This window comes from Erpetoichthys calabaricus, chromosome 3 (genome assembly GCF_900747795.2).
Source record: "Erpetoichthys calabaricus chromosome 3, fErpCal1.3, whole genome shotgun sequence".
NCBI lineage: Eukaryota > Metazoa > Chordata > Cladistia > Polypteriformes > Polypteridae > Erpetoichthys > Erpetoichthys calabaricus.
The window spans coordinates 229925215-229950995 of NC_041396.2; the positions used below are offsets into that span (position 1 = coordinate 229925215).

Below are 25781 nucleotides of genomic sequence, written 5' to 3' on the forward strand. Positions count from 1 at the left end.
ATATCACAGCTCCAGCTTATTCAAAACTCAGCTGCAAGAGTCCTTACACGGACCAGCAGCAGCGAGCACATCACACCCATCCTGCTCTGTCTTCACTGGCTCTCTGTGTCTTACAGAATCGAATATAAAATCCTACTAATAACCTACAAAGCCTTAAATAACCTTGCGCCAAACTACATCAGTGACCTTCTCCATCACTATGTGCCTGCCCGCCCACTAAGGTCCTCTGATTCTGGCAATCTTGTTGTACCCCACACTAATCTACACTCCATGGGTGACAGGGCCTTCAGCTCTATAGCGCCCAGACTCTGGAATAACCTACCGAAATTAATCAGGTCAGCTGACTCCACGAATTCTTTTAAAAAACAACTCAAAACTCATCTGTTCAGGAAGGCTTTTAGCTCTACTTGACTTTATTACCCTTCTCTCAGTTTACCTCTCTGTCAAGATGCTGATGTAACCTGTATGTGTGTGCTATGCCATCAATTATGTTGTCTGTTTTTTTTTCCCCAGAATTCACTGTCTTAATCTTCGTTATTTATTTATCTGGTTTGTACAATGCTTTATACTGTATACACTGCCGTTCTTTATTATATTCTGTAAGTGCCTTGAGCATGGGAAAGGCTCTATATAAATAAAATGTATTATTATTATTCCATGTCTCCATGATTGTGTGTGTGAAGAAGGACCTCTTAACATTTGTGTGTAATTTACCCTTGACAAATTTCCACCTGTGTCCCACAATCTAGCTATCACAGTCTCAGATCCACTGTAAAAATTATTTTCATAATTTAAAAAATTTTAATCATGTCTTCTCTTAATCTTTGTTTACTGAAAACCAAAAAAGGCAGCAGCTGCAGCAATAGCCAAAGAGGAAGTCCATGTGCGGAAGTTTATAAAGCCATTTAAAATAACTTAGAAGGACTGACTGGGATTCTAGCACCTATCTGATGACTCGGCAAGAGTATGGACATATTAAGCTCAGCTGCAGATACCTGCAAAAGATGGAAGATGACCCTTAGAGGAGGATGTTGTCAGAAATGGATGGAATCTAGTGTGGCAATGTGGAAAGTACTGGATATTGTGTGGGCATCACGGTTTACAAGTATATTTAATACTGTATGTTTTAATTACCGAAAACCCAACAGCAAACCCTGAACACGCTAGAGGAATTATACATCTTGTTGGCCCTAGCATTCCCCAGGAACAGATGGAAACTCTGGCTCAGGTTTCAGTGGAACCCAATACAGGAAAAGCGGATTAAAATTGAAATTACAGAGTAAAGTTCACCATGAAAAAGGCAACAAAAAACAGTTAACTGAAATCAGACATGTAGGAAGTGTGAAATGTTTTGATGAGAACAATCCATTCAGTCCAACAAAGCTTGTCCATGCCTGTTTATGGAACAGATTTAAAGTAACCATGTGCAGATTTGAAAAGTCTAATTTTCAACTTCATTAGATTTCAAGGTCTCTACAGACCCTTCGATGAAAAAACATTTTTACATGTATGGAATTTGTAACTATTTTAGTGCTCTGGAAGATGAACTTGTATTAAAATAACAGCCGGATAGCTTATTTTTATTCAGTATTTGTTGTCATGTCTACTCTTAATCTATATATTTTATGAAACTGAAGAGACTGAACTGCTTTATTTAGTCTTCAAAGGTCACACCCTCTGTCTTCTGTTGTAATATGGAGACCATAACTACATTTTGCACTATTTTAGATGAGACCTCCTTAGTGGGCTATACGTAACTTAAATCCCCTTCACTTGTACTTCACATAGAATGGGTTTCACATATACAGTGGCTTCACAAATTATTCAGACTTGTTAACTTTTAACAATTTGATATATTGCAATCTCATGTTAGAATCATTTAAATTAATAAATTAATTTTTTCCAACCTCAAGCAACACACTCAATACCCCAGAAAGACAGAGTGAATACAGGATTTTGGACATTCTTGCAAATTTAACAAAAATTAAAAACTGAAATATCACATTGATACAACTATTTAGACCCTGGACATTTGAAATTTGACTCGGGTGCACTCCATTCTATTGATCATCATTGATATGATTCTACACCTTATTTGAAGTCCACCTGTGGTCAATTCAATTGACAGGACACGATTAGGAAAGGCATACACCCGTCTATAGAAAGTCCCTCAACTGACAATGTGTTTGGTAGCAAAAACCAAACCATGTGGTCAAATGAATTGCTGGCAGAGCTTAGAGACAAGATTGTGTTGGGGCACAAATCTAGGAAAGGCTACAAAAATGTCTGCTGCATTCAAGGTTCCCAAAAGCACAGTGGCCTTCATAATTCTTAAATGGAGTAAGTTTGAAAGAAATATCACTCTAACTAGAGATGGTCAACTGGCCAAACTGAGCAATCAGGGGAAAAGGGCCATGGTAAAAGAGTTGACCGGGATCCTGATGGTCACTCTGGCAGCTAAAGGACTCTCAGACTATGGGAAACAAGATTCTCTGGTCTGATGAAGCCATTCACTACCTGTGCAATATTTTTCCACTGGTGAAGCATAATGATGGCAGCTTAAGACTGTTGGACTGTTTTTCTGCAGCATAAACGAGAAACTAGACAGAGTTGAAGGAGGTCTGAATGGAGCAAAGTATAGAGTGAAGGGCCTGGACTCTTGCATCATGTAATAGTTCCCTTTTTTATTTTAATAAATTTGCAATAACGTCTAAAATTGTGTTTTCACTTTGTCAATCTAGGGGTACCGAGTGTTGGTTGTTAGATAATTTTAGCGCAAGACTATGATATAGCAAAATGTGAAAAATGTAAAAGGCCCTGCATACTTTCTGCAGGCACTGTAACGCTGAATCTTATTAGCCTTCTGATTATTTCTGTGCACTGGTTATACAGATTTGGTGATTAATGATCATTTGAAGTAAGGTCTAACACTATTCTATATGCATTGATACAAAGACACAAGAGATATACAGATATAAAATAGGGAATATACATTTATTTAGAGAGTACCCCAAGTTTAACAACAAGTATCTACTCATTTTTTTCATAAAACTTGAGTTCAGTTTAATAGGAACTTATTTTAGGAAAGGTTATTTTGAGTTACTTCATTAATATAGTGGCTATTATTTAACAAAGGTCATACAGGAATAGTCATTGAAAATGGCTAACTTGCCCATGGCTGTAGCTGTATTAAACTATATAAAAAATAACAATAAAAGTTGTAAGACTTGATGACAAGGACAAGCGCGTCTCGAGTGCCATACCACTACTACTAACACATTCACACACACACACAGAGTGTACCTTGGTTATTGTGATCCCACTTCACACAGCGCAGATCCACACATTCCAGAATCCCCTGCTTATTTATAGTAGGTGTAGGAGAAATCTGAAAGGAAGTGTATAACACTTAACTTCTCCAGTAATTATACAAAATATGGCAGAGTACCCACTGTACAGACAATTGAAATAATGATCTTAATCTATGAAAATAAGCCTCTTATCTGAAGTGTACTCTCCAAAATTTTGAATTTTTTCTCCTGACAACATGTGTGCATGATGTCTTTGGATTATATGCCCTCATAGAGATCTTCTGACACTTTCTTTAATTTTAATCTCCTAACACAGTCTCAAAGATAAAATGAAACACTTTCATGGAAAAATTTGATTTTTGCCGAGAACTGATAACCTGCTGATTTATTTCAATCTGGAACAGAAAAAAAACAGTAAGGTGAAACAGTGGGCTCTGCAGCAGGGTGACAAATGGAGTTGAAAATCTTTCTGAGGAAATCTCTTGTTTAGTTTTTATTTTTTTGTTTTGCTCATCTCATCTGCTAAACAACAGCTTGTGAATCATAGTGTTTTGGCAGATACCTTCTATAAAGTGCTCTGAAGCCTCTGCTGGGATATGCTTTTGTAGTGGTAGGACACCATATGGCTTATCGCTTGCCCCAAGCAGCAGTCCATTTCATCTAGACTTTGGAGTACAGTTGAGAAACTGTGCCTCGCCGTCAAGTAATGCTCCCTGATGTGATTTCTCGTTGAAATTAAAAAATATGTTAGCAGCACTGCGTTTTGCTCTCTGCGGCCACTGCCTCCTGCTCCAGTTTTATTCTGTCTCCATCGTTCTCCTCATAAGGAAGCCAATTATCATTTGAGAGGATATTTCCCACAAGGAATCGGGCAGCCTCATCCACATTAACGTTATCCTGAGCAGAAAAAACAAAATGTAAAGAATAATTAGGAACATACTTGCCAAAACCCAAAAGTAGTACTAGAAACAATAAGTTCCATGGTATGCAAACAAAAAAACATTAAATTCATGTAATAAAACAAACTGAAAGGCACTCACATTTACAAATACAGGAAGGCTTAAACCATTTTCTGTAGCAATAGAGTGTATAGTGGACCAGAGTAAGACTCTCAAACCCAGCTAAGGATACACCATTAGTGTTGGTTTATACGAAAGTTTACCAAAGGAAAACTCCTGCCTTTAAGTTAACATCTTGTGAAATTAGACAACCCTATTATTGTCTTGTTTCCAAAAGCAAAATGGTGTCTTGCTCTTCTTTTCAGAAAAATTACCAGAGATTAGAATAAGGACAGAATTAAACACTCAGACTTGCAATTCACTGTCTGAATTACACAAACACACCTCATTCATTATTGCCTTCTTGTTCAATAGCATTGTCTATGTTTGTGATGCTGTGGGCAAAAGAGAAGGATATGAGAATAGAATTGAGGAAATGTGCATTAGTACAAGTTAGACAAATGTTGAAACAATATATTTAAAGAATTTTTGAGTTACAATAAGCGTTCCAGATCCTTATATGAGCTGTAAATATTATTTCAAACAGACAGAGAATAATTTTTCAGTGCCTTCCAACTACAAATAAATATACCCAAAATGAAAAAGTCTAAGATACTGCCAAGAAGTTTGTACATGGGTGACAGAAAGTTTGCTTGCAGACTTGTACAAAAATATTTAATGATTCACTGGTTAAATGTGGAAGTGAGTAAGAAAGCTTCAGGTTTCAGGTCTGCTTTTGTAACCACTGGCATACAATGTTCCCTACAGTAGAAGAGAACACAGTCAGCTCTGTCAGAATTCTGTACACTGTAAATAAATGTTGTACACATACACTGCCTGTAAAGTATTCAGCCACTTGGAAGTTTTCATATTTTGAACAGAAGTGGATTTAATATGGCTTTTTGAAAATTGATCATCAGAAAGAATCTTTCATTTAAAAAGTCAAAATATATTTCTGCAAAATGGTCTAAATTAATTACAAATATCAATCACAAAATAAACTATCACTTTGGCAGCCAATTGGCTTTAGAAATCACATGAGTAGTTAAATAAATAGACATCACTTGTCTCTAGTTAAGGGATTTCAAATGATTTTAGTAGATATTCACATTACCTGGCAAGCCAAACACACACACACACACACACACGCACACACACATACATACATTATACTCTAAAAAATATGTAAGGGGGTATGGTGTTGAAGTTGAACTTGATATAAAATTTGGTATTACTTACTGTATACTGACATAGGTCTACGTATCAATGGTTACTGTAATGAAATTTTATAAAAACAACAAAGTAGGAAAAAAAAATCAAAAAGTAAATACATTAAGCAAAGTAACTGCACAAAGCGAACTCAACCAGCCACCATACCTGACAGTACAGATGGCTCTGCAGAACACTCCGTGACAGCTCTGTCTAAAAAAGGTGTCACATAAAATAAGCCAGAATAAGATGTGAAAAGACAGATACATAATTGGGTTTTCAGAATTTTCTGTATCAGAATAAAAGAAAAAAACCATGAACAAAAGAACAGAAGGTGGCCATTTTATCCCAGATCACTGCATGAAATTCATAAGATACCACACTTATATGGACCTTCCTATAAAGTAATAAAACACAATAGACTGAATGGTCTTATGACAATAATATGTGTGTGTAAGATAATGTGCATATATTGTAAATTTTTATTATAAATTAATTAGAATTATAAAACGTACAGTTTTATTTTAAAGTATAGCAAGAAATAGGTAGTGAGAATTGCTAGGTTGCAGAGTGCCAGCACATTCACTGAAAACTTTAAAAGTGTGAGTGTTAGTTGAGGACAGTATTGAAGAAAGCCTGCCACATGCTGAAAATTTTTATTTTGTTTTCTCATATGATAAATTAAATTCATTCTAATGTTAAGATATCAAATTAAATTGTTTGTTAAGTATTGGTGTTCCTTCCAGTATTACCCCAATTAAGGCTAATACGATCAAGACTTGTTGTTTTAAGATAGGTAGGTAGTGTCATTTTAAACCGTTGTGTTGCTGTTGTGCCTGAGAAAGATGTGCACAAGTATACAATCACACTAGAGGAGACAGACACACTTAATTTTAGCACATTTGACCTGCGCCATGGCCAAGCACTCACCCTTTTCTATCCTAGCTCTACTTGTGTACTACCATGTCTTCCCATTTTGTATGAATCTGTTGGAACTGTTCTTCTGGCAAATGCACTCAATTATGGACACCTTCAACTGTTAGTTGTTTATTTTGGTGGATTAGATAAGATTCTACTGGTAGATTTTCCAAGTATGTTCTTACATAGGCATATCATAATGCAAACAATTCAAAGGACTCAAAAATATGTAAGTAAAACAAATTATTCTAGCTAACAATGTGGGCCAGCTGTTAAACCCACTTCATCATTTCAAAAGTGATGTTGGTCTTCCCTTCATGTACATCATGCTCACATCCATTAATACTAGTGCTAATATGTGTAGTCTAATGCAAATGTCTATAGGATATTTTTGCACAATTTTATAGCACAATTAGATTAATTGTTTAGGCATATTTTGTGTCCATTAAATGAAAGCAGATACACAACAAATACACTCATGTTGTATTTTGGAAAAGAGCCATCTCAGCTACATATATTCATTCATTATCTTACCCTAGTCTTCCAGAATAGAATGGAGGGAGACAAGGCTGATATTGCTGCTGCTAGCAGTGTGCACAAGGCAGGAATTACCAGTCTGCACTAACCTATTTAAATCTTAATACAGCTCAGTTAAAGCAGGATGACAGAAAGAAGAGTACAGTTATACTTTGGTTAACAAATGCACTGAGAGCAAAGCTCCTTCAGAACAAAGTGAGCATTTAAAAAAAAAAAAAGACACATGCACAAACCGAGTTTGTTAGAGTGCTGTGCTAATCATTGTTCAACTCTCCTACACAGAAGAGTCATCTGCTGTTAATATTATATGTACTATAAGAGATAAGGTTATCATAGAAGAATTAAAGTTTAAAAAAGCAAAACAAATAAAAAAAATCCTACAATGTCTTGGAATTTGCTTACTGAAAAAAAATACACACACACTGTCCCTCTCTCTACAGACAGACAGACAGTCTGCGTTTTCTCAATTCAAAGATTTATTTGACCAAGTGCAATTGTGAGTGAGCATTTGCTTGAATGAGTCCTTAGACAGTCTTTTATAAAAGGCCGAGTTTTTCTTCCTTTTGTTAGAATGTGCAGGGATTGGCTCTGGCACACTAGAATGAAGATTTAGAATTGTGGGAAAGTGATATCAGCTTGCCACTGCATGTAGTTGGCATATTCCTGTTTAAACTATTACTGATCAATTAAGGACCATCATACTGAGCAGCTAGAGCCGCATATTTAACACATCTACTCAAATATTTTCCACACAAACTGTTTTTAGTTTACTTTATATGTACACAGATAGAATGTTCAGTGTTTACAGCTATTGACATGCTCATGACTGAAAATGAAAAGATTGTTTTCTTTATTAAATTGTATAGATATCAATCATATTTGTTTTGGGTAATTGTGGGTTCTATTTTTGAAGACCCATTTCTTTTGATGCAAATTAAAATGATTTTGAAATCAGCATTTTTTTTGATCTCACTCACAATAAATCCATTCTTCATCTTTTACTCTTCTCTGCTTTGTTTACGTGATACCTTTATTTAATAATATCTTTAAGACTCTACTTTCCTTTCCTTTTGGAATAATAAAGCTTTCAAAGTTAATTTAACACGAAAAACACTGTATAACCGAATCAAAAGTAAAAGCTTCATCAGTTTTGAATTGTATAAAAAAATTGTGATTCTTGCCCAGTAGTATTTACTTTTTGTATCTGTGTTTTTCCCTTTCCATCTTGAAAATGACTTGTGACACTCGGACTTGCACAAAACTGTACTATATGTGACAGATGATCTAATTTCTTTAATGCCTGCCTACAGTTAAGTAAGGCTCTCCATCGTAACAGGAAAAACAACTATACTTTGGAACGGAGAAATGACCTTCAAGAATTTTTCCCTTTAAGCATTTTTTGCTAAATTAAACCTGAATTTGCTTGAGCTCTTTTTTAATGTCTTTCTTTTGGATCCATGCCTTGATTACTGTTGTCAGGAAGTTACCTAGGGTTTACATTAATAACAGCTGCATTATGTTACAAATAATGCAAGAACAATTCATCATACTTTTAGCTGTGTTGTTTGCTCATTCCTAAATACTATGCAGCTTCAAAGTAACTGACCTCTTCATTTTTCCTGTCTTAATCAAATTGAGTTTCTTAAATATTTAATAAAGATGGCAAGAATGGTGGACACCCACACCAAAAAAGGTATTATATTACTTATTAAATAAAACTTGTTTATTTAACAAAAGCACAATGAAAAAATAACTTGAAAATCCCAATATTTTTATAAGACTGATTTAGTTATCTTACATAAAATGTACCTCTTCGGATGTTGCCACAAGTTTTCTGTTGGGTCAATATGTCGGCCATTTCAAAAGGCAAATCCATTCCTTGCTAAATTCGCTCAAATGTTTAGTATCATTGTCGCATTAAAAGACTTTTTCAGCTCTAATTTAGTTCTTGAAAGGTTCTACTTCAAAAGATTTTTGAAGGCTATCATGTCTCCTTCAACGATGGCCCTTCTTGCAGGTGCAGTGTAGACATCTCTCACTACCATGCTTGCCAGTGAAGTTAAATTTATTTTACTAATAAATGGAGGTTTTCACCAAAACTGGTGTTTTTTTTAAGGCTGGAAAGACCAAATTTAGGTTCCTCTGTGAAGAAGACATCCAAAAACCTACGGGAATACCAAGATGGTCTTTTGCAAACTTTATGTGAATAAGGTACTCAGATGCTTCAAGACATGTCTGTGTCCTAGGGTGTTTATAGACATCTTGTAAAAGCTTTGCTGATTCTTGAGCTGACAATTTTGAAAATCATTCAAATGTATAGGTCATGTGCACTTAAATTTTCCTCTGTTGGCAGTAGACTGATAAATTACAAGACACTATGCCATGGTTTTTAATAATCCTCTTTCTAATGCTCATCACTTATAGTTCTTCCCAAGATCATCATAGCATAATCTTTATTGTAACTTTGGTGCTAATTAAAATGCCACTCAACTTCTTTAGCAGTAATATGACTAAACTATTCAACTTTCCGTGCAAATAGACTTATGTACTGTCACATAAGTATGAGTAGGAGGCATTCAAAGGGCTAGTGTGGTGTCGATAGTTCCATCCAGAGTCAAAAGTGGGCGCTGATATTCACATCAAGTCCTTTATCATCCATGGACCAGTCACTTAGAATGTCAAGGACCCACAAGGTTCTTCTGGTTCCGCCTCTCAGACTTCTCTTTTCCTACCCTGAAGACTAGGGAATCCATTCCTGGATGGGTTTATCCATTCCCGGGAATTTGGGAATCGCGCATGTCACTCCTGGGCTCCCGGCATCTCACATGTGAACAGTTTTAGAACGAGCGACACTTATTTTTAATAAAACTACTGCTTATATATTGACACCAATAAAAGACTAACCTTAACTACAAGCAGTTCTTGCTGTCATATAAGTATATGTACCTAGTTAGTTGCGGTAATAAAAGCGTAGAAAGCACAACGTGTCGAGCATGCAGTCGTCCAGGCGAGAGCGCACCTTCGTGCAGAGTACGCCAGCTGCTGAAAAAGCACGCTCTGCCTCCACTGAAGTAGGCGGCACAGTCATCAGATACTGATACAGTTGTTCTAAACAACGCCCGTGCTTGCCAATGCTCTGAAACACCGCCATTTCGACTTTTACTGATGCATGCAGTTTCTTCTCATCATTCTGTGATGGCAAGTTTCTTGGCACAGATAATACGGATGCAACAGACTGACGCATTGCAATTTCAAGTTGCTGTTCAAAGCTGTCAACAGCACAGACGTCAATGAACTCTGCCCTGTCTCGGCATTTGTGCGCTGCAGAGTGCAGACACCTCCCAGTCCACTGTGCTCAGTCTTAGTGGGAGCCAGGAGACTGACTGCTGCTGGTCTGTTGTTGACTGAATTAATGAGTAACACACTACACCGTGGGCCAAAAAACCGTGCCACTTAATTATTTTCAACTATAAGTCTTGATCTATTTTTGCACTTTTACATGCTATATATGCAAGCTTGGCCATTCCCATTCAGCCGGGAATTCCAGCAGTTTCATTCCCGGGAATGCGAGAATGGGAAACGTCCGGGAATCCCAGTAATCGGGAGCCCGGGAATGGATTCCCTACTGAAGACATATAACCCTCCACATAGAGTCAGTTTGCTAGATGGACTCACATCTTCAAAGACATTCTCTTTTCAACTTGCTTCTTATGCTTATGCTTAGAACTGAGTCTTTACAATATATAGGGATCACCGGCTGACATTGTTTGTTCATTTTTACAGTACTTATGTCTTTTCTGTTGTATGTATCAGTGTCACTAAAACAATTCATACATCTGGCATCAAGTGGCAAAAAGACATTGTTTCAGCCAAAATACATTTTCTGATGTCCCTAACTGAAAGCAACAGTAATGTTATATAATAGCAATTCAAATTCTGACTGGTCAAAACGTAATTATTGGTCTTTCACAAAATGTAACTACAGTAATCCCTCGCTATATCGCGCTTCGACTTTCGTGGCTTCACTCTATCGCGGATTTTATATGTAAGCATATCTAAATATATAACGCGGATTTTTCGTTGCTTCGCGGGTTTCTGCGGACAATGGGTCTTTTTACTTCTGGTACATGCTTCCTCAGTTGGTTTGCCCAGTTGATTTCATACAAGGGATGCTATTGGCGGATGACTGAGAAGCTACCTAATCAGAGCACACAGTTAAGTTCCTGTGTGCTGATTGGCTCAGCGACGGAGTGCTGCATTAACCAGGAAGTCTCATCTCACTCATTCAGCATTAACGTGCTCCTGCTACTGCTTCAGGGGCCGTGTCCAAGCGCCAACAGAAGATGCAAATGATTGCAGAAAAGATAAAAGTTTTGGATATGTTGAAGGAAGGGAGCAGCTACACCGCTGCAGGACACCATTACGGCATCAATGAGTCCACGATTCTTTTTATTTAAAAAGGGGGAAAAGCATATAAGATCTACGGCCGCAGTGTCCTTTAACCAGGGCGCAAAACGAGTTGCAAGTGGACGTAATAAGGCAGTAGTCTGGATGGAATCTGCTTTAGGGATTTGGATTGAAGACTGCGGGAAGGAGAACAACGGTGGTGCTACACAGTCGCCTGAAGAGGATCCTTTAGAAGAGCTGTAACGCTCTCCTTTGTTGTGCAGTAAAATTAAACTCATCGTTATTGGACAAGTCGTCATGTCATTGTTGGTGAGTAACCATAATTAATTATCTACGTACAGTACTTATTACATAGTTTAGTGTCACTGTACACACATTTTACTGTATACAATTTTTCTTGCATTGTACGTATTTATTGCTGGTGGCCTGTCTGTCGTAATGGCTGTAACATATGTGATATCGGAGACGCTCGATATCTTTAAAATAATATTTAGGTTTTACTGTATATAAACTGTGTTTACATACATAATTTCAACGAATCTTACCTAATATCTAAGAGAATACAAAGTGTTTATGCTGTATAATTGTGCAGGAAATGTTTATAATAGTGTGGGAGAGTTTATAAGGGCTTAAAATATATAAAGAACCATATGAACATATGGTTTCTACTTCGCAGATTTTCACCTTTCGCGGGGGGGGGTTCTGGAACGCAACCCCCGCGATGGAGGAGGGATTACTGTACTGGTGTTTGTAATTCGACTTTATTGGTGACAATATAATTATAGATAACTAAAATGAGAAAGGCGGCACGGTGGCGCAGTGGGTAGTGCTGCTGCCTCGCAGTTGGGAGACCTGGGGACCTGGGTTCGCTTCCCGGGTCCTCCCTGCGTGGAGTTTGCATGTTCTCCCCGTGTCTGCGTGGGTTTCCTCCGGGCGCTCCGGTTTCCTCCCATAGTCCAAAGACATGCAGGTTAGGTGGATTGGTGATTCTAAATTGGCCCTAGTGTGTGCTTGGTGTGTGGGTGTGTTTGTGTGTGTCCTGCGGTGGGTTGGCACCCTGCCCGGGATTGGTTCCTGCCTTGTGCCCTGTGTTGGCTGGGATTGGCTCCAGCAGACCCCCGTGACCCTGTGTTTGGATTCAGCGGGTTGGAAAATGGATGGATGGATGGATAAAATGAGAAATAGTATGAGCCATTAAACATTAGATGCCTAAAATAGAATATAAAAGTATGAACGATTAAATCTCAATAAAAGTTAATGGAACAGTCTCTCACTTGAACTGCATATAACACAAAGTATATAATAGAGAATCTAATTAAATTTTTGATTTGTTAATACTGAATTTAAATTCTCATTTTTGTGTTATTTCAAGTTAACATTATATTTTAGACATTTAAAATGTTAGCTTGACTCATCAGAACAGAACTGACTAATCAAAGAAGTTATTAGAATAGGTAGCCATATACAGTATGTTTGCCGTCTACTGAAAGGATATTGGTAGGATGCATATGCCCACAGGCCAAATGACTAAACAAAAAGACCAGGGGCCTCATGTATAAATGGTGCATACGCACAGAAATGTTGTGTAAGAACGTTTCCACGTTCAAATCGCGATGTATAAAACCTACACTTGGAGTAAAGCCACGCACTTTTCCACGGTACCTCATACTCTGTCGTACGCAAGTTCTTTGTTAGGTTTTGCAGACTGGCGGCACCCAGCGTCAAAGCAGTGCTACTGTTCCTGTGTGGTTACCCTTTCTTAGATCCACATCCATGACGGCGGCTCAAGTGCTCCTTGTAGAACTGTTTGTACTTGCAAGTTACCGTGAGGTAATTGTACTCATGACACAGTTATAATATTGCACAACCTGAGCCACTTTATAAAGCGCGTATTTACATATGATGACGATATCATTTTTAAGATGAAATGCAGCAAAATATGTTGATTATATTATTCAGATAAAACTTTAACTACATGGTGCCGCAGCGCTAGCGAGCTTCAGCTTCATTGACGGTTTTTTCCTGCCTCTCGCTGTTTTCATGCTGTGGCTGGCGCGACACTGGAAAGATAGATGGATAGAATAATTAAACATTACAAAGATATTTCGATGTTCCTTAAAAGTTTTGAAGAATCGGTGTTCTAAGCTTACAGATGGCTTAACGTCTATTACAGAGCTGATTGTGTGGTGATTGGGTATTTGGAGAAAGAAAAATAAGGACAGGAATTGGGGGTTAGTATGTTTGAAAAAGACAGTACTTCTGTAATAAAGTATTTCATTGAAGGTCGCGCATGGCGCAGCAAGCATCTTGCTGTAACACATGAACAATCACTGCGCCACCGTGTTCCCATGTTTAATAACATGCTTTAACTCATATCATCATGAAAATAATATCATGTATACTTCTCAGTGTTTTAATTACTCAGAGAACTGTAATATTACGAATGTAATGGATTCTGTGTCCTGTCGGAGGAAGAGCACGTAGTGATTCAGGCACATAGAGCACATATAAGATCAAATACACAACAAAGCATTTAACGTGCTACTTTAGTTACGACGGGATTTGAGACTCTAGTAAATTAAACAATTTTAAGATGAAGTTTATGATGTTCTACTTTAATGACAAAATAAACTACGTGATTAAAGTGGAAATTGAGATTAAAGTTGACATTTCATGCTTTTTTCACAATGTGTGCCTTTTTTTTCACTGTACCCTAATAAGCTTTCATATGACACTCAGACATTGGGCTACGACTTGCCTTTTCAAGCCGACTTTGATATGTGACAACTTTTTTATTTTGGGCACTGTGCGACTTTGTGAACTTGAGCTTTCGAGTTTCTCCAACACGCTATGTCACTTGATCAACTTCCTTTTGTTGCTTATATAACTGTTTAAACCAACAAATAGTACGTTTTTCTTTGCCTCCATTTGGTATTCGCTGAAATCCTTCTATTTTTCCTCGTACTTTTGCCATTGCCTTTTCACAGAACACTGGGCTTAAGGGCTATTTATATTGATTTGCATATTCAAAGAGGCATAATTCTGGGAGGATTTGGGGCGGGACAGCAAGCGCGTGCACGTGCGTTTATTTCCACGCTGAGCGGGATTTATGTAGCGGAAGAACGCGGAAGCTGGCGAACGCACAGATTCCTGCATCTGGATTTTTCTGTGCGTAAGCACATTTCGGCTTTTGTGCTGACGTCATGTTATAGTGCGAATTCTACGCACGGCGTTATGCATGAGGCCCCAGGAGATGAATTAACACAGGAGCAAAGCAAAGGTCAAACCAAACACCAAAGCCAAAACACAAAGCCATGAGCAAAGTCAGAAAAATATTGGCAGAAAACTAAGTTGGATTTGTTGTTCCTAACAGCTTACACTTGAAGCTTACAAGAAATGCAGTTGGCACTTAAGAGAGCCCCTGCAATAGCAGTTTAATTCAATTAATGAAATAAATCATAACAAAAAAAAAAAAAAAGAAAATCTACATGATCAACTGACTACAAAAACAGCATGGAGAAAACAAATACATTCTGATGATGAAAAAAAAATCAGTCTTCCAGAGTGCCAGAACTAGATTACAGTGTTGCCACCACAGTGTAGGCTTCTTTAAAGATAAAGCTGCACAAGTGCCTGATTTAAAAGAGAAACATCCATAACAGAGGAACAGTTAAGAATTTACTGAAGAACATGCAGGTATAACATGAAAAGAGAGAAATACTGGCTGTTATGCTGTATGGTTAAAACTAAGAACACTGCAAATTCATTGTTTACCATGTGCTCTTTTGTTTTGTTTTGTACATTTTTATCAGCGTACCACTTTCCCAGTTTTTCTAAGGAAAATTGTATGATAGCTCTTTAAAAATAATAGCTGCAGGGTTGTTACTAAGGCTGTCAGATCGAATGTCACTATTCAAATGTATTTTTAAATAAATATTATTTGAAAACAAAATCTGACATTCAAATGTCAGATTTTAAAAGAAAAGAAAACTTTTGTTTTTCCAAGTACTAATTTCAGCATTGTGTTACTCCATACATGCAATGCAATATTACTGAATTTTAGATATTTTGTTTTGCATGTCAGGCTTTTTGTAATTTTGAATAGTTAGCTTGTATTGACTGTAGTAAAATTGACAGCACTCTGTTACCTAAATGCAACAAACTTTTGGACAGATTTGTGATAAGTGGTCCATGGCACTGTGCTAATTTTAAATAAGTAATCATGCCCCACAAACCAGGCTCCAATTGGGTGCGGGTGGATGCAAAAACACACTTTGCTCCAGGGGAGGATGAGGGGTGCCTTCCTGATTGCAAAGACACATGTACGTACACATACATGTGTCAAGTAGGTGCCTCATTAATTCCTCAGAAGGGATGGTGCATGCACAACTATGCCTCATTAGAAGGGTCAGTTTAAAAGGAATCTACATGGGCAGAGAGGATGAAAAAATGAGACAATAAAGTGAGTTGTGAGAACAGCATTGTGTAGAGAGGCAGGACAGGCCAGGCAGTGTGGTAGCAAAGCAACGTGGTTGTAGGACCATGAGGGAGTGAAGGACTGGCAATCTAGGGTCAGATCGTCCCCATTGATTAATTGTTGAGGATCCGCAGTACACCAGAGGTGGGAGAGAGTGCTTATCTGACAGAAGATGAAGGACTCAGTGGCTGTTGGTGTTATTTTCATTTTAATTCTGATTTTTTAATTCACGCACTGTCACTGTTTTATGGATTTATTTATTGATTGAATTATGATGCACTACACTTTCATTTGGATACAGTGATTCTTCACAGGGTTCACTTTTGCACCCACCCTTTGCTTTTAGTGAGTGTCCTCATTTGCTAGGCGCATCCATTGGTAGTGGCGGGTTCAAAAGGCTCCTGGAAGGACCCAGAAGTATGGAGGCGACCCGTATCATCACAAGATTTTTTTTTCCCCCTCATTGCATTCTTATCCTGAGCCCATTTGTTCACTCTTGAACCCAATGCTACAACTGTTAAACATTTGTTGCAGCTACAAAAAGCTAGCTGCTCATTAATGACAATGGAAAAAAATATCATACTTCTTATTTTCCTTAAGATTATTATAGCAGCTTTAAGATAATCATCTTTTACAGAACTGTTGTAACTTGCAATGAATAAAACAATTATACCATTGAAGAAACTATACTGTAGATCAATATAATGCAATGTTTACTACATTCACTTGTTTCATTTGTGAAACAAAGACTCAAATTGCTTCAAATAATATTAAAGAGAGATGGATATTCACACGAAAAAGAAGCACAGTTAAATATTAACGACTATTTAATATATATCAGCAATTGCAAGCGATTTTGTCTGGGTTTCCTAATACAACAATGTTCCCACGTCAGCTTTCTCTTTGTGTGCTTGGGAAATCCTGTTTTTATGAAGGGCTATGCTTTTAATTATCATATCCATACGAATTTGCTTCTTTTAAGCAATAGTACATGAGTCATATGCATTTCATGCTTTACAAAAGCACCTAAAAAAAGTAAGAATATTAATAACAATATTTAAAAAGCATGACTAAAGCAAACATACAGTATTCTACATGTAGCACTTATAATTTTAACCCCTGTATGAATATACTTATTTTTAATATGAACATTCAAACCTTAAATTTGTATCTAATTTGACAGTCATAGTTATTACAATGAAAAAAATTAGCTGCCCAGATGATTAATATTGCACACTTCCTTGTCCAAGCAGGACATGTTGTAGCTTCAGACTAGCAGAATTCTGTCAATTATGTATGTGCCCTGCCATGCAGCATGTAAAGTCATGAGTGCCTGCCAGAAGCGATACAAATGCTCCTACAAACAAAACTAACAGAAATCTTCTGTCCTTGGAAAATAAATGTTAGGTTAGTTTAACAGGCTGGTTGCTCATTTTAGCACTTCACAGGCAGAGGTGAAGAGAGCTCCACCATGGGTTTGCATCCCAGATGGGAATTAATGGCTTTAGTAAACACAAAAGCAGATTCTAACAAAAGAGTACTGTACTTGAAAACATCCAAAGTTGCTTATATGTAGTGATGCTGGAAAAGAACAAATAAGAACATTTATAAAATTGTTCCATGAGAATGCGTACATTTAATTTAAATTAAATCTTTAGACTAAAAAGATGTATCTCAATCAGAAAAAAATCCTGGCAGGAAAAATAAAAGATAAGACTCACAACTAAAGGACAATACTTTTAAATGCACAAATATTTACAGTATTATACTGTACACATATTACCTCCTACTTAATTCAATAATACTGTAAACAGTCTGACGAGATTCCAGCAAATGTTATGAAATATGATAATTATGTGCATTTTGAGCTTCTTATCCTAGTAAACATAAGCTAAGAACTCCATTCTGTTAACAAAAGAACCAACTTTATAGCCACCCCTGTTTATATTCTCTAGAAATTACAGTATATAATTTTCTGCTAGTATAGCTTAGCAGCATAAGTTCCCAATTAATAGGGGTTTACAAAAAAAAGTTTATAATGACATTTGTACCTCCACTTCTACATATCTGCTGTTAAAAAACAAAAAGTATGATTTCGCACACAAAATTATTCTCTCTTGTTGCCTATTCACTGAGAAGAAAGATAGCTTCTAATTAAAATTGTACATAGTCTGCCATTTAATTAAGTGAATGCAATTATCCAGCCTAAGCTAAATTTCTAACACATACAGGCATGTTTTAATACCACCCGGGTGTATTGAAATAGCACTGACCCCATTTGGGAGCTGAAACTTCTCTTACAGTATAATCAATCAACATAGACGTCTATTCCTTTTTTATTTTTTTCCAGAGTTGTCAGTTAATAGTGATATATTAGTTAGCCAGGTAAGTATAGTGAACTGGAAATATTTGAAGTTAAAAATTGTTAAAACTTTTAGTTTTAGAAATACAAATTAGAAGTAGTACATAGTACTGCTAATCAAAGCCTCTGAGTTCTCATATCAAATCCAGCCCTAGGCACTGGCTGTCTGAATTATTGATGTTTGGTTTGTATCTGGATGGGTCCCCCCCCCCCCCCATCCAAAAAAAAAAGTGTGTTTATTAGGTTAATTGGCAACTCAGATGGGAGTATGGCCATGTGTATGCGTGTGTGTACTCCAACCCAAATGGGCCGATTCCTCCCTTGTGCCCAGTAAAGCCAGAATAGACGCCAATACCCCGTGATCTTCACAAGATAAGCAGGTTAAAAAAAAAAAAAAAAGATGAATAAATACATGAATATACTATTAGCACTACTGCTAGGTTTGACCCTGAACTGAACAAATGGATCAGAAAATAGGCAAATAGTGTATATAATGTAATTAATCTATAAGAAAAATGTAGCATATCTGATATTTGATCACAAATTATAAATTGCAAGTGGCATCTACCAAATGTCTAGGGAGAAAAATTTTAAAAACATTTCTAATTTAACTTATACTATTTCTACATACTCAATATTACAGTAGGCATAACATTTTCCAGTATTTCATAAACTTGAGTAGTTGTAAAATGGTAAACATCAAAGGTTTCTGGATTAGTTGAGCGTTTGTTAACAACATAGAGATATTGGTTCTGTTCCTCAAGTAGATATTTGGAGGAAGTAGAGGCCGAGTATTTGATTGCAGGCACCTATCTCAATATGACCTTGAACCGATCACCATCTTATTGGTACTATTCACTAGGAGATTTTACGGCGTGCATGGCATTTACTGTGTAGACCTTTTTATTTTGTCCTATAAATGAAAACTGACACCATTTGAGTTTGGACAGTGATCTTGTTTTAAGTGCAGCAGCTTAGGTTTTTAATTGGAAAAAGAAAAGATAAAGACAAATTTGAAATTACTGCTTGGTAAAATAATAGGCTTGTTAGCATAACAGCAAAAGATGCCTTTTACTTATAAATGTGTTAAGCATGTTAGTCTACTGTAGTGCCTTCTTGATAATCAACTTATGAACATTTGATACATTTGCATCTTTTAAAGATAATAACTGTTTATTATTTGTTGCTATGTGTCACACAGCATATTTTTCAGTAAGAAACAAGTAACACATAATTAAAATGGTAATCCATATTTATAATTACACCTCAAGAATTACAAATGTCTTGCTGATATATAGGTGTGTTTTTTTCTTGAGTGTAAACATAGTATAACATATTTTAACAGGAAAAAATCTAATTAAAACCTATAAGTGCATGTATATTTACATGTAAGAAGTGTTTAAATTACCAGTATCGATTGACTGTGTGATAAATATACTGAATATGCACGCACACACACACACATTCATATTTCTTTTTTGTTGTTTACAGAAGTGGTGAAAACTACTTTCTTTTAATTAAGCCTTGTTTCAGATAGGTGTTGAAACCTGTCAATACGACAGCTTGTAATTATGAGAAGCATTTTATTTTTTGTATGCCATATGTATTATGGATACATATTTCTTTTTTTCTTTTTAAATAATTTTATTGAAATCGCACATCATTCCATACAAATAGATCAATTTTACAAAAATAGGATTCAAAACAAATCAACCCCCACCCCTGAGAAAGAGAGCATGGGCAGCAGAATAAAATTTAAAGCTAGAAAAAAAAAATAAGTAACTAGATGAGTTAATAAGTGAATAAAGATAAATGGAGAAGAAAAAGAAATGGGAAGAGAATCTGCTTTCTCAATGCTTTAAAAGCTTATTCTAAAATGTTATTGATTAGATCCTGCCAGGTTTTGTAAAATTTCTGCACAGATCCTGTAAGTGAGAATTAGATTTTTTCCAATTTCAAATAATATATAACATCAGTTACCCACTGACTTCAAAGAGGAGAGTTAGGATTGTTCTAGTTTAGCAAGATAAGTGCCAATAGTGTAGTAAAGGCAATTACAGTTTGTTTGTCCTTCTCCACTTTAAGCCCATCGGGAAGTACACCAAACACAGCTGTTAGTGGATTAGGAGAGATTGTGACACCAAGGCTGTCTGAAAGGCATTTAAAAATTTTGGTCCAGAGTGATGTTAATTTGGTGCAGGCCCAAAACATGTGACCCAGTGAGGCTGGAACTGGATTGCAGCGTTCGCAGGTTGGGTCTTGCACAGGAAACACTTTGGACAATTTTAAGCGAGACAGATGTGCTCGATATATCATTTTTAGTTGAATAATTGTATACTTTGCACATATGGAGCTCGAGTGAATTCTCTGCATTGCTACCTTCCACTCCTTTTCTGATATGTTGAGGGAGAGATCCTTTTCCCAATGTCCTCTTGGATCTTTGAAAGGGAGGGACTGTAAAATGTTTTTATATATTGCAGAGATGGTGTCTAAGTCCTTGAAACTGATTAATATTTTTTTCCAGCATAGAGGGAGGTGGGAGATGAGGAAAATTGGGCAGGTTCTGTTTAACAAAGTTTCTAATTTGAAGACAGTGAAAGAAATGTGTTGCTGGAAAGTTAAATTTAGAATGTAATTGTTCATAAGATGCAAATACGTTGTCTATGTACAGATCTCTAAGTGATTTAATCCCAAATGTTTTCCAGATGTTAAAAACTGCATATGGTTGCGAGGGTTGAAAAAGGTGGTTCTCGTGCAGAGGTGCCACCGATAAAAGATTCTCTATCTTAAAATGCTTCCTACATTGGTTCCATATTCTGAGTGAGTGAAGCACTATTGGGTTATTAGTATATTGGCGATAATTTGCATTTATTGGGGCGCAAAGCAAGGAATAAAGATTACCTGCAGGATTCTATTTCTATTGCAGACCAAGCCTGCATATGTTCATCTAATTGTGTCAATGTCCAGGTTTTAATATGTTGTATGTTTGCTGCCCAGTAGTAAAATTGAAAGTTAGGTAGAGACATGCCACCTTCTGTCTTTGGCCTTTGTAGGGTCGCTCTTTGGATACATGGATGTTTTGAATTCCAAATAAATGTGGTTATGGTTGAATCTAATTTCTTAAAGAACGATTTATTGATGTATATTGGAATATTTTGAAATAAAAAGAGAAGCTTAGGGAGGATTCATCTTAACAATGTTAATTCTTCCAGCTAAAGTGAGATGAAGGGTTGACCATCTATGCAAGTCTTGCTTGATTTTTTCCATACAGACAGCAAAATTTTGTTGATAAAGAGCTTTATGTTTACTTGTGATGTTTACCCCTAGATATTTGAACTGATCTGTGATGATAAAATGTCCAATCTAATATTGTGTGCTTGATAATTCACTGGAAAGATCACACTTTTAGTCAAATTAATTCTGAGATCAGAAATCTTTTGAAATTCTGTTAGTGCTGTTAGGACTGTAGGCACAGTATTCTGTGGGTCTGACATATACAGTACCATATCATATGCATATAGAGAAATTTTCTGTTCAAGTCCTTCTCTGATAACCCCCTTTATCTCATAAGCATTTCTAAAGTGAGCTGCCAGTGGCTCAATGGTGATTGCAATAAGTAGTGGTGACAAGGGGCATCCTTGTCTGGTACCACGTTGTAGTTTAAAGTAGTCTGAATTAACACTAGAATTACCAGAGCCTACGAAAAAACTCGTATATCCGGCCCACCTTAAATCGCTTCTTAAAACCTTTCTCACCTTTCCGCCAGCGTCTTTTGTCATCTAAATGTACTGATAAAGACAAGCTGCCAGCAGCCGGCTATTCCATCCCCCCAACGACTTAGAACGTAAACAGGCTTTTCCCAGCTCTTGCCTTGATTGATTATCTGGGAGTGAAGTGGAGTTTTAGAGTAGAAATAATAAGATTGTTATTTGAAACACACGCATTTCATATGTGTTGCATTTCTACAGTAATCTGTGTAAACACATTGTTAAAACAGAAACGTGTTATATTTTCTAGTAGCAATTGACAAAATGTAGGCATAAACTATATAATGTATGAAGCCTGAAGTCCAAATATCAAAGACACACTTTCACAAAAGATACAAAAAAAAGCCACCACCAAAAAAACCCGTCTTAGTGTGAGACATTGACATGGCTTAACTATCACTGGTTACGTGGCGTAACAGTATCAGTCGCTGACTATGCATCAGAAGGTCATGAGTTCGATCCTGCACAACTCCATTTTGAGAAGTGTTCTTATTTTCACTATTTTAGAATAAAAAGATACATTTGATTTCAGTCTGTAACAGCTGGTGTAATTTATGATATTTGTAAAGGTTAGCTTTATTTTTTTTAAATTCACTTTTCATTGTCTCAGTCGCGTTCAGGATTCATCCCTACCGCCCCCCACCTGACACTGCTGTTTTTACATAAAGACTCGCTATAGTTCTGCAGTGTATCATGATACATACGACCGCGTGTTTTTTTCCCCCAGTATTGCCAGTCCCCACGTGTTGCTGTATGCTGTTTCTTTTGTACTCCAGGACATGCAGAGGAAAGCATAGTAAAGAGCAGTAACTTCAGCGCTATATGCAATCATCAGACACTCCCCATTTGACACTGCTGTTTTCACATAAAGACGCGCTAAAGCTCTGCAGTGTACTTGTGACTGCATTGTCGTACCAATGCTTGCGAACTGAAGTGTCTGCATGCACTTTTCGTGGCATTACACGTGTATTTTTTGAGCATGCCCATGTAGCTCAAACACAGGAACATATGTTGATGTAAAAGTATAACAAAACAAGTGCACTTTTATTCAAGACTATAACCGAAGAAAAAAGAAAGCAAGTTACAGTAGGCGGTTGATATGACAGCTTGCGTGGTGGAATGCTAAGAACTGCTGATTTCCATTCTGTGCTATATAACTTAACATTTGAATCTGATGATTGTATATAGCGCTGTCTGATTTAGTGTGCGCAAGAACATGCAGGTGGCCAGTTGCTGAGTGCTACAACGCACATTTTAAAAAAGAAAGAGACAAATATATGTGACGTTTTGAAGAAATCATTTTATGACGCGAATAGTACCAATCAGAAAACATCGTCGAAGTAATGCAATATTATTTGAAAACGAACAGCGTCAGGTTGGGTGTGAAGTTATACTGGCGCTGTTTGAGTCAGATCAGAAGCTGAATAAGCTGAAAAAGCTCCTGTTCTGACTCTAAGTAAAAAAGCATGAATTAATCAACAGAAATAACCGCGATTGACATTTTAAAGTTAACGATTTACAGTGCATGCCAATTTATAAATTCAATGTCCGTTTGAGGAAAAAAAAATCACTTTCTTCAAAGCTGGGAATCGAACTCGCGTCTCTGTGGCACAGTAAGGCAGTGGTGCTCCAAGTCAGCAAACCGTCCTTATAACTTATTTTTTTTCAAGATCCATAACACACAGACAGACAGAGCACTGCGTAATACAGAGACAGACAGGCAGAGATATACAAATAAACAGGGAAGGCACATGTACTGAAAGAAAAAAAAAATCAACATGTGCGTTGTTTCTGCAGCACTGAATGAGCTCACCTGGTCTAACATCACCCCTCCCCCCGATCTGACTCTCTAAGTAACAGCACAAGTACAGACACAAATCAAGTGCATGTGTGTACTGTATAATATTAACAAAAAGAGCAGCTTACTACTGAAAACGGCAAATATAGGAGTGAGTGGGGATCGAACCAGTACTCTTGATTACACTTGGTTTGCGTCTGTACTTGCGCTGTTACTTAGAGAGTCAGATCGTGGAGGGGTGACGTTAGAGCGGGTGAGCTCATTCAGTGCTTGCAGAAACAACGCACATGTTGATTTTTTTTTCTTCCAGTACATGTGCCTTCCCTGTTTGTTTGTATATCTCTGCCTGTCTGTCTCTGTATTACGCAGTGCTCTGTCTGTCTGTCTGTGTGTTATGGATCTTGAAAAAAATAAGTTATAAGGACAGTTGTTCATGTTAATTGCAGTCTCAATTGTTAAAAAAATATTTTAAAAGGAGCATCCCACATGAAAATATAACGATCTCATTAACTGACAGTGCATACCAATTTACAAATTTTATGTCCGTTTGAGGTTAAAAACAAAAAAAAGAAGTAACACTTTATCCCCAGCGGGGAATTGAACTCATGTTTGTGAGGCAGAGAAAAGCTACTTGGTCTGAGAAGCAAATCTTAGCGTGCTACGCCACAGAATCTGTTATATGGTGTGTGAAGCTTTTGTGGAAGTGTTTATTTGATCTTAGGAACTCGGGCTTTACACATTCTACATTTTGTAACATTTATTACTAAAATATGAAAAAGTTTCTGTTTTAGCAATGTGTTTACACAGATTACTGTAGAAACGGAACACGAATGAAATGCATGTATTCCAAATAGCGATCTATTATTTCTATTCTAAAACTCCAGCAGTTCAGTCACTCCCAGATAATCAAACAAGCCATGAGCTGGAAAAACTTAGTGAACGTTCTGCGATGGTGGGGGACGGAATAGCCGGCTGCTCGCTGCTCCTCCAAATCGGCACATTTAGAAGACAAAAGAGAGGTGAGAACGGTTTTAAGGTGGGCTGGATCTACGAGTTTTTTCGTAGACTCTGTTAATTCTAGTGTTAATGCTGTTAATACAAACTGAAGCTTCTGGATTGGTATACAGTAGTTTGATCCATGCACAAATGTTCGGGCTAAACCCAAATTTCTCCAATGTAGTGAAAAGGTAGTTCCATTCAATCATATCAAATGCTTTTTCTGCATACAAGGATAATAAAATCTCTGGGATGTTTGACTGTGCGGATGAGTATATTACATGAAACAGGTGTCGAAGATTGGGTGCTAAATGTCGGCCTTTAATGAATCCAGTTTGATCTTGTGATATTACTGAAGGCAGCACTTTCTCCATCCTTCTAGGGAGGACTTGAGAGTATCTTAACATCATTATTCAGAAGTGAAATTGGTCTGTATGATGCACATTGTAATACATCCTTATTTTGTTTAGGAAAGACGGTGATTAATGCTTGATGAAAGGTTTTGAGGTAGAATTTTATTGTCTCTAGCTTCTGTGAATGTTGCTAATAGGAGGGGACATTGCTGAGTGAAATACTTCTTATAAAATTCGGCAGGGTAGCCATCAGGGTCTGCTGCTTTCCCACTCTGAAGTGACTTTATAGCCTCTAGCAATTGTGGTAGCGCCAGAGGTTTATCCAATTCCTCTGCACTAAGAGTATCTATTTGTGATATCTCTAATGCATCCAGAAATGCATTAGATTGTGTGTTGTCTTCTTTAAAACTCAGTAGAATATAAGGATTTATAGTAGTCTCTAAATGTGTGCATTATATTTTTATGGTCAATGATTATGTCTCCATTTGTGTTCGTAATTGCTGGGATTGCATTGCGAATTTCTTGCTTGTGGATTTGTTAAACTAAAAGCTTATTAGCTTTCTCTCCATGTTCATAGTAATGATGTCTTGATTTAAAAATGAGTTGTTCAGTTTCTTTAGTTGTCAAGAGGTTGAGTTCTGAATGCAG

General features: G+C 36.9%; 1 protein-coding gene across 1 annotated transcript in view; it reads right to left on the reverse strand.

The window, feature by feature from the left end:
* Positions 1 to 2975: 2975 nt before the first annotated feature.
* LOC114648703 (ras-related protein Rab-32-like) overlaps positions 2976 to 25781 on the reverse strand; it is a 162768-nt gene continuing 139962 nt past the window's right edge. Inside the window, exon 3 of the mRNA XM_028797883.2 lies at positions 2976 to 4208. Coding sequence (XP_028653716.1) covers positions 4059 to 4208 — 150 coding nt within the window. The 3' untranslated portion in view covers positions 2976 to 4058. The remainder of the gene's footprint in view (positions 4209 to 25781) is intronic.